This window comes from Rhamphochromis longiceps, linkage group LG5 (genome assembly GCF_057381845.1).
Source record: "Rhamphochromis longiceps isolate RC_006_pf linkage group LG5, R_longiceps_female_GT1.1, whole genome shotgun sequence".
NCBI classification, from domain to species: Eukaryota; Metazoa; Chordata; class Actinopteri; order Cichliformes; family Cichlidae; genus Rhamphochromis; species Rhamphochromis longiceps.
The window spans coordinates 20,265,382-20,279,261 of NC_140561.1; the positions used below are offsets into that span (position 1 = coordinate 20,265,382).

At 40.8% G+C, this 13,880-nt stretch overlaps 1 protein-coding gene across 2 annotated transcripts; it reads left to right on the plus strand.

The window, feature by feature from the left end:
• The first annotated feature begins 525 nt into the window (after positions 1 to 525).
• Positions 526 to 13,074, plus strand: b4galnt1b (beta-1,4-N-acetyl-galactosaminyl transferase 1b). Of its 2 annotated transcripts, XM_085406474.1 has the most exons (13): positions 526 to 761; positions 3,363 to 3,464; positions 4,402 to 4,624; positions 4,702 to 4,878; positions 6,042 to 6,148; positions 6,392 to 6,429; positions 6,516 to 6,696; positions 9,274 to 9,366; positions 9,471 to 9,658; positions 9,738 to 9,878; positions 9,973 to 10,210; positions 11,199 to 11,287; positions 11,443 to 13,074. In XM_085406474.1, exons 3-13 carry the CDS (start codon positions 4,410 to 4,412, stop codon positions 11,500 to 11,502), a joined length of 1,527 nt encoding a protein of 508 aa, XP_085262600.1. In that variant the 5' UTR covers positions 526 to 761; positions 3,363 to 3,464; positions 4,402 to 4,409; the 3' UTR covers positions 11,503 to 13,074. The 2 variants fall into 2 exon arrangements, with proteins under 2 accessions (XP_085262600.1, XP_085262599.1); XM_085406473.1 differs by having other exon boundaries at positions 534 to 761; positions 11,199 to 13,073.
• Positions 13,075 to 13,880: the final 806 nt, after the last annotated feature.

Consider the following 13,880-nt stretch of genomic DNA (forward strand, 5'->3'; position numbering starts at 1 on the left):
CGAAGACAAGGCGGGCTGTCGCATGGTAAAATGTTTGGTGGGGGGTGTCTTCGTTTGTTTCATTTTGTTTTGATGCAAAGCAGTTCCAAGTAACTGATTTTAAAGGTTTACAATAACAATTAGGTAAAATAATGACAAAACAATAAAACGATTCATATGATACCCAAAAAGTACACACCGAGCTGAGCGAAAAGTGCAGTCAAACTACTGGGTTTAAATATCTGGTGAGGAAAAAATCAAGAGTTCCTTGAAGAAAAAAAGCATTCCTTAACAGAATACCAGAGAGGAGGGGAAGTACAGAGGGTGAGATACTATAAAAGCTGAAAAAGCAGTACACATATTTATCGACTGTGTGCACAGACGCCCACACACACACCAATCTAAACATGTATGTAGACATAAATCTTATTGTTTGATCATAATTCTCCTTTTTTTTTTTTTTTTTTTGAGAAATCGTGCAGTCAGTTCAGTGTTATCCTCTCCTCTATGTCTGTGTGTGTGCGTGCTCAGCTGACTGACCGCTGATGAGTCTGGTGTAGCGGCGATATCGGTGCGCTCACCGCTGCGCTGCAGCCGCTGTTGCTGCAGGGGGAGCATCCGTCCAACAGCCTGCAGTGCTGCGATGCGCGGCAGCTCCTCTCTGCGCCTCTTCCCCCCGCATAATCGTTTTCAAGACCTCCGAGGAACAGATTCGTGAGAGAGGGGCGAGCTCCGTGCAGCAGGGAGGTGAAAGAGTCTGTAGTGTGTGCGTCTTAACTGAGGTGAGCTTTGGGGTTATTTGATTTTTTCTACAGTGGGGTGCTGCTGTGTCCCCGTCTTCGGCAGGGGATTTTTTTCTGGGGTTGTTGTTTTTCAGCTCTGACTGAACGTTTGACAGCTTCTTTGATAGACAAAGAGGGGATAGGCGTGAGATTTTTTTTTAAATTTTTGACATTAACATGGTGGTAAAATAACTAAATGCACAGTATGTCTTTATTCTGGAGATGTTTTTCAGCATATTAGAAGTGCTGTTTAAAGATAATTTCGGATGCATGGGTTTTCTTGCGCTCTCACTCAGAATAAGGAGGGCTAATAGGCCTGTGTTTAGCCGGGTATTTATATTCGCTACCTCGGATTTGTGTACACACATTCGCATTATTTTTTTCCATATTTTCCTCATGTTTCACAGTACGAAGGAAGGTGTGCTAATTTTGTGCTAATTATCCCAAATAGTCCGAAACATGCGAGCAAATCTTTGGTAGGAACCCACGGACTATATGCATGCCCATAGCATGTTCACCGCGGCACTCCCTACCATAGGCTCGTTTTTAGGTTAATGACAACAGCGTGCAGCACACAGCTATGCTATGTTCTGATTGGCTTAGATTATCTGTTATGTCTTAGGGCTGTTCCACTATCGCTGCTAATTATCATTCAGACGGGGAGATCAAATCTGGGAGGCCTGCAGTAATGCAAAGCAATGTTTTGCATTACTGCAGGCATATCTTCACAGATATGCATCATGTCATGTTGTCTTACCTTACAATCTCTGTTGAAATACAGTACTATGCAAAAAGTCGAGACCAACCCCTCATTTTTTATATTTTGATTCCAGGAAGCCAGATTTGTAATTATTTAAAAAGTAGACATCCTGAAGGTCTTAAACATTTTTCTTTCAAAGTCGTTGGCTGCTTATTGACCTAGTTTCAGTCTGGTCCTTGTACCTGAGCAATCTCACAGGAATGTTTTTGTTATTGCTGTTTTGTAAGCCACTGATCTATAAACAATTCAAACATAATCAGGGGATGACCTGTGTGGTGTCCACATTTAGTTAATAACTTGGCAAAGAACCAATTCTAAATTGTATTTTTTTTTTTTAACATAATGAAAACTGCAAGAAAACTCTGAGGTATAGCAGATTACCGATTATTCAAGAACTAGACTGAAAGGTACGACAGTGAGTGGCCAAAGCCATCTGTAAGCCATCTGCTGATTTAGAGGAACATTGCTAGTTCTGATCCTATTAATCTTTCCCCTGTATTGATTTAGTTTTTCCCCTCCAGCCCTTTGTAAAATGTGGAGATACAGAAATTCTTTTATTGCTGCCATATAACCTGCATCATTATAATTGCATTAATAACATTCTACAGCATTATTCCATTTAATAATATTTCTCACAGTATTGATATTGCATTAAAGTTGTTTATTGAAGATGTTAATTTAAGGATCCTTTCATTATGTTAACTTTTATTACAGATACAGCCAGGAGTATTTCATACACATTGCATAATATTTGTGCTCATTTAGAGTTATTGCATTAGTCTACAAGAAGGTCTTAAGCTTTATGAAGCGCGAGTCTTCACAATCTATTGTGAAAAGGACTAAAGCATAGAAGGATAATTGCATGCATGCTTACAATAGTCAAAGGAGCTTGCAAAGAAAAGCGTCTGGACTTCTTTAAGTTGCTTGAAGACGTTTCACCTCTCATCCGAGAAGCTTCTTCAGTTCTAAGGTCAAATGGTGGAGAGTCCCAGATATAAACCTAGTGGGAGTGACCCCCCACAGAGGGACAAAAGGACCCCCTGATGATCCTCTAATCGCCTGAGCCAAGGTGTGAAACTGGGTGTGGGTCCCAATCAGCCAGAGTTTCGGGTGAGTTCATTGTGAAACCTGGATGAGAGTTGAAACGTCTTCAAGCAACTTAAAGAAGTCCAGACGCTTTTCTTTGCAAGCTCCTTTGACTACGATGACCTGTATGACTGAGAACCTTCACAGACATGCTTACAATACATATAATCTAGGAATGTGTCAGGCCTGAGACCTTAACTCATTTAGCTTCCAACTGCATTTTAGCCTACTTGGTAACAGATGACCGGAGTCGACAACCAGCCCTCAGAGACCTCGAAGGCTTGAAGTTATTACCTTGTTTGGAAGATGTTATAGGAATGAGAAGTTCTATGTCTGTTTATAGCCATCTAAAATGTACCATTTACTGTAACTGACGTCTTTAACCTATTTTTACGCCATGGGGGGGCGGATACCTCACTGCTTTAAAAGTGTTCTCAACATGTATTTTTGTCAGAAGACATATGCTGATGTTTTCTCCTGGGTGTTAATAAACTCACCGTTTGATTGCACTTTCCTGGGGCCTCCGTGGTTTGTGACACTGCTCTACATTGATTGATTTCGTGACAAAAACTAATTTCCCCCGGCAGCTGTGGTACCATGCAGTCACTTAATGACACTACATGGTCACTTACCTCATGATAATATAAGTTTATATGCACTTCAGGTTTCTTAAGAGTACATTCTGTTATATTATTATTAGTTGTTATCCACTTTTTCAGTCTGTACTCTTTGAGTTGTTTTTTTGTTCTTTCCAGATGGAGAAGGCGCTTGCTCATTTCCACGAATGTTTACATGGTTTCTGGAGATGCAGGTGTCAACAGAGGTTTTCCTTTCAATGACTGGATAGAGGCAGTGAGGTATATATTCCTATAAATACTTTTTAAACTGCTAGAAATGAAAGTCTGTCTGCTAAATGGTTACAGAATGTTTAATTTAATGTCTTATCTCCTCCATTTGTGGCAGTGAATTTTGTCATTGTAAGCAAGCCTACACACACACACACACACACACACACACACACACACACACACACACACACACACATACAAGAGACAGAGTCTTGATTCCATCACTTCAAAGGTTTTCTACATTATTTCTAACACTAGACTTTTCCTACTCTGGACATAAACAAAGTCGTCATCATTAGATGTAAGCATTTATGTCTTTAACAAGAAGGCTGGATTCCTACTTTGTAGCTGTGTATAATATTTACGTTCCCACAATATGAGCAATCCATTTACAAGAATACCATCTCGCCCACACCCAAGTGCATGCAGAATCAGAAATGGAGTTTTTGTTTCTCACAGCTGGAGGAGAAAGAAGTAATTGTGTGCTGGCAAGTTTCTAGAAGAATTTTCTAGAAGAATCGAGGAGAAAAAATATGGGAGGGGAATGAGGGATCGGAAGGCATTCATGATTTCATTATGCTGATCCTTTCAGCAGATATATAGATCTCTTTTAATGGCACCACTGTGAGTGCAACCACAAAAATGCGAATAATTTTCCATCGATCTGTAGCTGTGGTGACGACTTAGAAAATCTTCTGAGACTATAATTAAACAACTGCGATTAAACAACTTCCTGTGGGCTGTTTTTGGGGTTGAGCTGAAGTGGAAGGGGTGGTGCAGGGGGATGACATAACCTTTTAACTTTAGCAAAACCTCACAAAGTTGTCACACAAAACAGAGACTGTTGATTTTGTTCCCGTCACTTAAATCGCATTCCTGTTCGGAAATATCGTCAGAGTATAATTATAGAAACCAGAGCGTCATCCAGCATTCTAATCTCTGACAGGTTCCAGGATGCGGTCCATGAGGAAGACGGTGTTGCTAGTCATCTTGGTGTCTGTGGTGCTAGTACTGGCTCTCCTCCATTCGTGGCCCACTCGGGGTTATACCACAGTGGATGTTTGGCAGCGACCAGCGTTTATAGTAGAGAGGCATCTGGAAGAGAGGGTCCCTGAGTCAGACCATCGATTGAGCAATATTCCCTTCCATGTAAGGGATAATGTGGCGAGGTAAGTAATGCTATTTTGAACCAAAGCGGACGGACCTGAGCTTAAATCTGATCACACGTGTCTTATAATCTGTCCAGTTTGCTGGCACGTAATGGATGCATATGTGAGGGCGAAAGTGGGGGGGTAAACCTACCGTTCGCACAACTCTTGTTCCCGCGGGTGTCAGCTCACCCGCTGCACACTGCCTTCGAGGCTTCAGAGCTGGAGGAGATGAAGAGGAGACGGGCTAAAGAGTACAGCAGCTTTCAGACGAGGTAAGGAGTACTTAAGAGATGTTTCACATTTTTTTTATCTGTGTGGCTAAAATATTATTATGTGGCCTGATGTGTTGTTTTATTTAAATTAAATAATGATGTAACAAAATGTGTTACTTGAAATAATCCATCTGTCTCAGTGCACGCTACAGGAAATTGTTTTTTAGACTTATCTATCTCTAACATGGAAAATCATCCATGATCTCACATCACTATCTGCTGATCTGCTTCGCTTTGTGGTTTGTTACTACGCGGTTTGAATATACATGCATTAGAACATATATAAACACAGACCTTGCTTTTTGCTTGCTTCCTGTACACAACTGGCAGCCTTAAAACCTCCCCGCATCTCTGTGGATCGTGCAGGAGTTGTGCATTAGTAAGGCTACATAGACGGGTATTTTTGAAAATGCAGCTTTTTCTATTTGTTCGGGCCTTTCGTCCACACGTAAAAGCGTTTTGGATCACTGAAAATAGAGGTTTTTTAAAAACTCAAGTTTTGCGTTTACGTCTGTACAAAGAAAACAGAGATTTAGCCACGCAACGTCAAAGGTGAGCGCCTTTTTTTGACGTCAAGCTGTGCGTCACGTTATTGTTTACATGAGATGAATTTTGTACAATGGCAAGTATAGATAAAATACTGTTGCTTTTAATCTTACTATCTGCAGTTTTTACACGCTTACATACACACACACAGTTACTGTCCCTCCATTTAGAAACACAGAGGCATCATAGTGAACATCGACGCGGCTTCTACATGCAACACAGACGCTGTCACAATCCAAATCCCGACGCCATTATTATGAATCACTCAGACTAAATTTTCAGTTTCTTTATTGAATAAACTCTGGCTGAGAGAGCCAGTGAGACAAAATCCACTGAATACTGACTCTAGTTATTAACATTTGAAATGATGAAGGCAATTAAAAAGTAACACAAAATTAGCCACCTTTCCAGAAAAATTTAAACTTTTCAGAAGTACTGAAATTAATTCCTAATACGACAAAACTTGTTTTTATCAAAAGCTTTGCTCTCCAGTAAGAAACGTGAGGTCATTTTAATAATGATATCCGCGGATAATAGTAATTGTGACTGTTATTTGCGAAGAGCTTCCTGCTTTCTGCTTGCTGTGCTTGTTGATGGAAAAAAAAATCTCATTTCAGGTCAAAGACCCCTGCAGATCTACTCATTATTGCTGAGGCTAACAGCCCCTTGCAGTATCCAACACAGGGGGTGGAAGTACGACCCCTGAAAACAAGCATCATCCCAGGTACGACTTCAGCGAGTGAGCAACTCAGATATTTTTGAAAGTCTCATGGTTTTATCATTTGAAAGTAGTTAAACTGGCCCCTAAACATTAAAAATTAACCTGAACTAGAGGTGGTTTATATACTGGATATTCTTTGTACCTACATATATTGTAAGGTCACCCCTCTGAAAGGCCTTATTTATCCAGCTGGTGCATACAGGAAATGGACTGAAAATCAATCAGTGTTTGTTTCTCCTTTTCCAGGCTTGGCCTTACATGACCTTCCCAGAGATAATTACTCAGTGAGTGCTCAAAAGTGTCTGTCTTTAAATATTTTAGATGCCTGCAGTCCTCTGACCTTGACCGCTATTCTTTCCATCATATGCAGATAAACATCACTGCCACGCTGGGAACTCTAAATGTGGCCGCGGAGGTAGACGAGGTGAAAATCAAAGGTGATGGCGAGATGCACATGACTCTTTCCAGCCGCCTGCTGCCGAACATGAACCGACAGCTGCAGTTCGTCACCTACACGAACACGCTGTTTCATCCCAGCACGGCAGACACAGGTGAGCCCTCGGAAACAATCCACCGTCTTATCAGCTCTGGACTTTGTTCTTCTGTATTTTTCAGCAAATTCCACAAAGGAGAAAGTAAAGATACAGAAAAAGAATCATCTCACACCCTAATTTGAATCTGTGTTTAAATTTAAAGCAATATGTGGATTTTTTTTCACTCTCGGTCATTAGATGAAAACTCTGATACTTTGATCATGCATATACAGTATATACGAAGGTACAGCAGGAGGTGACTGACATGCATGCTTCCATCTCCCGTTTCTGGTAGGTGGCAACTCATACTTTTAGACTCTCCTTTTTCTCCCTCCCTCGTGCTCACAGACACATAACGGGTACAGCAGTCCATTCTCCCTGCTGCACGGACTATACTGTCCATGAGGCTACATTCTTTAGGGCTATGCCTGTAACACTCTGCCTATTGCCTTGATATTAAATCATTTTTGGAATAAAAATTCAAAAAAATATTTCTTCACGTCATTATGCGGCCCGCAAGTAGGGCCGCGAGATTGAGACACAGGCATTAGAGCCTCTTCATGCGCGTTTTGTTTGGGTTTTCACCGGCGTGGAATTACCAAATATAGAGAGGGCATAGCCTAACATATGAAACAGGAAAATACCGCAGTGTAATCCATTTTTTTCAACAAAGTAACTGTAATAGAATACAGTTACTCATATTTTGTATTTTAAATATGCAACGGCGGTACATGTATTCCGTTACTCCCCAGCACTGTCTGTACAACACCAGGATTGTTTTGTTTGTTTGCCATCATCGCATTATCAGACGTGGCTAACCTTCCCGAGTGTCTCCAGCCTTTATACTAAGCTACTCTGTGTACCTTGCTTTTTTTTCCCTTTTCAGTGGCCTCACACCTGCTCTTGTATGGTATTCCTGGCAGAGAAAATTATTTGCAGAGCTGTTTCTCTTGAGCTAGAATTGGGCAACCAAGCAGGATTCAGTCTGATATCAGAGCCTCTTTGTTTCGCACAAAATTAACAATAGTAAGCATGCACAAAACCTGAATGGCTGAAGGCATGTTTGCCCTTGTCTTTTGACTTTCTGCCTGTATAGTATAACCCAGTTTCAAAACAGCTGGGGCACTTTTTAAAATGTAAATAAAAACTGAGTGCAATCGATTTTATTCACAGCAAAACTTAGAAAATACATTGAGTCTTTATAATGAGAGTATGGACCTTTTACAAAAAGGCAGATCAGCATTTTGTCTTCATGACAGAATCATGTCTGTCTTTAATGCACGCGCATCTGAGTGATGTAGGACATTAAATCGAATTTGCCTAACCACAAGTAGGAAAGGCTTTCACAATCTTTCCGCTGAGGATGACAATGTATCTGAACACTTGAACATGACCATAGCTGGACTGGTGCATCAAACCCCGTGTTCCTGTCTCACAAGAAAAAGTAAAACCCACAGTGAAAAACTGTCTTTAAAGCTCTTTTAACAACTTTTTGCCATTTCAACCAACAGAAACAAGACATTGCCTTGTCTTGTCCCTTGCAAAAAGAGATTTATCAAGGTTCTCTGAATCTTTCGATGATATTTTTTTACTGCAGATGACGAGATATTTAAAGTCTTCACAGTTTTACAGTGAGGAACACAATTCTTTCACAATCGGTAGACACTGTTTTATGCAGATTGGTGAACCTCTCCCCTTCTTTACTTCTGAGAAAACTTTTTAAGATGCTTCTTTTTTCCTTAAATGGTCCTCTAGCTATTTCTTTTCTATTTTTAGTAACACTTACTTTTCCAGCATTTCCTGTCTCAATTGGGGACATGTTGCTTCCATCAAATTTAAACTGAACTAATATTTTCCTTAAACTGGCCGTTTAAACACTGGATATGCTTTAATACAGTGATCCCCAACCTCCAGTGTCAAACAATATTTTCACGAACTGGCCTTTAAGGTGTCGCGGATAAATACAACAAAATAAAATGATATGACCAAGACAAAAACCGTGGTAATTTGTAAATATGATAATAAATGCGAATTCACTTTGTAATTGTGTAACTTTATTAGCATTTTCCTCCTGAAAATGTGCCAACAACATTGCGAGTGACATCCTCCTCTCTGCCCCTTAATGCTCTCTGGTCACTATGGTAACATTTAAATATTTCTTTCAAAATAAGACACACAACTACAAAGACCCAGGGAAACCGAGTTGACAATAAAAATGCTGAAAACCATAAATTTCACACCTGAGCTTCAACTCTCGCGTCCCAGTACCGAACGACTCGGCCTGGGGGTTAATATCTGTTAATAACATCTGTCTTTACTTGTCATCCCAACCCTGTAGAGTTTTTATGAAAGGTAAATTAGCCGTAGGAGCTAAAAGTGCTTTGTGTTTTGTTTTTTTGTGTTGTTTTTTTTACTGGAATTGTCTATAAAATGCTGTAGAGTTTAGCATTTTAACCTGAGGGTCTGAAAAATTGGTTTTGTACAAAGACATGACATTGTTATGTCTACATGCTTTACGAGAACCAGATGAGAGTGAGGCATTCATAGTTTTATCTTAATGATACTCGTGTTTTTTTTGTGTCGGGGGTCTTTTAGTGCAGCTTGAGACAGAGGGACATCAAGCTTTCTTCAGCATCAAGATCCGACACGGAACAACACCTAAACTGTACAACACTGGATCCAAAGGAGGTACAGCACCGGCATGTTGACGGTGTTTGTAACTAAAGTCAGACGTCCTTTCTGAGTCAAACAGCACTTTCTAAAGTCAGTTTTCCTCCATCAACTCTCTGCAGAGTACAACATCAGCGCCCTCGTGACAATAGCCACAAAAACGTTCCTGCGTTACGATAAGCTTAGAGATCTTATCGACAGCATCAGAAGATACTACCCTACTGTTACCATAGTTATAGCTGATGACAGTGAAAATCCCCAAACCATCTCTGGGCCTTACATCGAACATTACATCATGCCCTTTGGAAAGGTAAGGACACACTGAAGTCTTCTCCCTGCTGTCACTGGTGATGCGATCTCAATCTAAACCTCAGCGTTGCGTCTCTTAGGGTTGGTTTGCCGGCCGAAACCTGGCCGTGTCCCAGGTGACCACGAAGTACGTACTGTGGGTGGATGATGACTTCATCTTCACAGCCAACACCAAGCTGGAGAAGCTTGTAGATGTTTTAGAAAGGACCACTCTGGATCTAGTGAGTAGCAGAAGAATATTTTTTTTCTTTTTCTCAGTTAATATTAAAGTTTTGGGGCTCTTGTAGAGACAGTGTATCTATGTGTGTGAACTAGGTGGGTGGTGCCGTGCGGGAGGCCACGGGGTACACCGCCACCTACCGTCAAACCATCTCCATTGAGCCAGGAGAGGAAGATGGTGACTGTTTACACATGAGGAGAGGATTTCATCACGTCATTGAAGGCTTCCCCAACTGCGTTGTGACTGATGGGGTCATCAACTTCTTTTTAGCTCGCACAGACAAAGTCCAGCAGGTCGGCTTTGACCCACGCCTCACCAGGGTCGCTCATCTGGGTGAGTACAGGGCTTCCTTTCTTATCAAAGGAGCAAATTTAGCATCATGCCATCTGTTATTTATTCAGTGTTTTGACTGCCGGATGCAAAAATATGCCAAAATTGAAAAGAAAAAAAAATGTTATCATTATTATTATTTACGCATTTATACACAAGTCTTGAGCCACCATTCTTTTTTTTGTAATTGTCTTGGGAAATATTTCTTCAGGCATTCAGAAGCTCTTTGAAAGTTTTTCTTTCTTTGAGTGTCCAGAACCCAGGCCTCAACATTGTTGAAGCAGTGTGGGATCAGAAAACAGAACAAAAGGCAGCAAACACTCAGCTTTGAATGTCCTTTGAGAAGCCTGAAGAACTATTCCTGAAGGCTGCTTCAAGAAATTATAGGAAAGCTAAAGCTCAGGCTGTGTTTAAGGAGAAAGGTGGTAAAACCAAATATTTACTTTCAAGCTTGTTAGAATTGTACAAACACTGTTTTTGATCACCTATTTCCCATTTGTTCTAGAAAAATATATAGAAATGAGGTGTAACTCAAGACTTTTGCACTTTATCGTATATTCATATTCATTGTTTTTCTATCCTCCTGCAGCACTGAGTCAATTTGTGTGCCATATCAAGTTAATTTAATGTTTCCTTAATCATTTAAGAATAAAAGAGAGATGAATATCTCAGATTAAGGTATTGATAGCAACAATATCTTAGCAATTTAAGAAAAAAGATTCATATCTTATTTTACTTACTGAGACGATAACGTGTGCAAGATAATTTTTGCTAGCAAATTATGCTGTGACATTTTCTTATCAGCACACACCACCATGGAGGAGTCGCAGCTCGGCTTTAATTTACCTACATTAAACTGAATGAAATCTGATTTAAATGGAACATTTAGCTCACGCCACCTTCTCCTCACTTTCATACCTGAAATATTTCATCAATTAAAAGTGTTCCTGACCCACTGAGGGATGTTTACCCCTCTCCCTTTTTTTTCTAGAGTTTTTCATCGATGGCCTCGGCTCTCTCCATGTGGGCTCTTGCGATGATGTCATTGTCAATCACGCGACCAAAATCAAACTACCCTGGGTAAGCCAGTCAGAGAGCGACAAGACCTACGCCAAGTTCCGTTACCCATCAGCCTCCTCTGATGCCACGCACACCAAAAACGGCCTCCTGTACTTCAAGAATCGGTTTCAGTGCTTGACTCATAATTAGCTTCCCCTCTCCTCTTTTTCTCGAAGGTTCCTCCGCTCTCCCCGAGTTGCCAAAGAAGTTCTCCTCCCCCACGCCCTGTCAGATAAAATTTTGGTTTGCCTTCTCTTGAGAACCTTGAAATTATTTTTCCAGCTTCAGCCTTTAGAGCAGTTTTAGCATGTTTTATCTGTCAGTGCACAGCTCTGCAGTGAGCTAAAAAGTCCTCTAGCATCTAGAAGCCCAACAGAAAAATTTAGGCTTCCTTTTTGGTGTGAAGACAGGAGAAAATGAGCTGCAGTGCCCAGTAACATCTCGAGTCATAAAGGAATCTTGCTCATACCCTGCACAAAGACCAGGCTTTGGGAGAACCGAACAGGTAGCAGCCAGTGTAACTTCATTGTCATGCTGTTTTGGGTAGATGTGCATGCATTCTCCTTCGATTTGCACTAGCCGAATATAGAATTGAGCTTGGAACAAGGTCTTTCTGTCAGTGACAATAAACCCTATCAGTTAAGTGACAGAGCTGCAGACTCAGAGCTCCAGTGTGACCTCCTTGCCAATGCCACATGAAGAACGTGTTCCAAGTCTTTTCATTTGTCGGGTTCTGGTACTGACTGGCCGTGCCAAAGGTCTGGATGCTGCTAGCTCTTGGGTGCTTTAATCTGTGTGTGCATTATGGTTTTACTGCCCATTACCCAGAATCCTTTTGTGTCACCCATGGAGAGATAAGTAAGATCTGAGGAGGAGAACCTTTTGGTCTCAGTTCATCAGGTGTTACCTGGTTGCGGGAGCAGCTGTAATCGTCGTCTTCTGCTGTTTGTCTGTTTCCCCAACAAGCATCTGAGGAAAACGAGGCGTTTGAGTGCTCACCACCGGATCTTTACATGTGGCCAAAAGAAACATTGGTTGAACTAAAGTACTTGTAAAATACTCACATCATTATGAAAAGAGGATGGAGAAGGGGGGGGGATGAAGCAAGAATACAGTTTTTATACTGAAACTCCTCTTTGGAGCACTCCTGCATGTCAGAGACTCAAGTGGTGATGCTGTTCTTTTATACCATGGTCTTTAGATGGCACCCTTGTATCACTGTATTTGTTTCCTAAGCAAGTTTTTTAACTTTGTTTTGTTAGCAATAAGGTGCCAGAGATTTATCAACTGTTTTTTTTAATCCCCAAGAGAAATATCGACTTATTTGTAACTATTTTATTTATTAATTTATTAACAATTTGTTTGCCTTTTATTAGATAGAACAGTGAAGAGAGTCAAGTAAGCAGGGGGGTGTCGGGTCAGAAAGCAGCACATCGGAATCGAACCTGATCTGCTCTGAGCTACACCGGCATCTGTTTGTGACTTTTAATTCATTTCTATTTTTCACCAAAATGTGACGTTCGTTCTGTTGATGGAAGAAACTAACAGCAGTGTTCCTGCTGCTTGGTTTGTATGTAGTTGTGTACTGAAGAATTTGTCTCACATTTTAATTTGTAAGTGTTGACAGATGTAGAATTTTTTTTAACAGTGATGTTTATTGTGTGGACACAGAAATCATTTGCTGCCTGCTTCACCCACCCACCCCCACACCCAAAACAAAAAAATATGAGTTGTTTGAGCATTATGAGAGTTTTTACATTCATTTCAAATGTTATAAAAAATGTGTGTGGGGAAAAAAAACGAAATCTTGTGTTCAATGTTGTGATGTTGGTTCAAAGGATGAAGACGCTGACTTACAATAGATTACAGTCTTTTGATTACAGATTACAGAACTTAATTTATAAGCACATCTTTTATGCTACTGAAGCAAATGAACATGATAGATGAGAGGCAAAAACTGTCAAATAATAGCAAGCATGGTTTATATTTGAGACTAAAAGCCTGCGTCTAAAACCAGGTTTTGAATTTAATGACTGAAGTTGTCTGAGAGTGTCGGAGCCTGGAAGCTGAAGGCTCTATCCCTGAGCGTCTGAAACTTGGAGAGAGGAATGTACAGCAACCACATGTCAACACAGGAGGAAGATTTCTCAGGTGGGGCTGGGGGTGTAGAGCTGAAGGAGATCAGAGAGGTACTGAGGGCCATGAACATGAAGGAACATGCAGGTAAGTCTTATTTTTAGCTTCATGTTGCTCGTGCCAGGTTGTGCCCTGTCTTTCTTTCAAAACAGCTTTAATTATTTGTGGCAAAGATTCAACAAGTTATTAGAAACATTCCTCAGAGATTTTGGTCCACATCAGCGTCACACAGTTGCTGCAGATTTGTCTGCTGCACATCCATGATGAGAATCTGCCGTTCCACCACATCCTGAGTCTGGTCTATTAGATTGAGAGCTGGTGATTGTGGAGGCCATGTGAGTACAGGGAACTCATTGTCATGCTCAAGAAACCAGTCTGAGATAATTTGAGCTTTGTAACGTTGTGCATTATCCTGCTGGAGGCAGTCATCAAAATACCAGTTCGATGTGGTGATAAAGGGTTGAACATGGTCTGCAAG

Coding starts and splice junctions, on each gene's coding strand:
- b4galnt1b (XM_085406473.1), top strand. CDS start 4,410: ATGCGGTCCATGAGGAAGACGGTGTTGCTAGTCATCTTGGTGTCTGTG. Junction 6,697..9,273: donor TCCCAGCACGGCAGACACAG/GTGAGCCCTCGG, acceptor GGGGTCTTTTAG/TGCAGCTTGAGACAGAGGGA. Junction 9,659..9,737: donor ACATCATGCCCTTTGGAAAG/GTAAGGACACAC, acceptor TGCGTCTCTTAG/GGTTGGTTTGCCGGCCGAAA.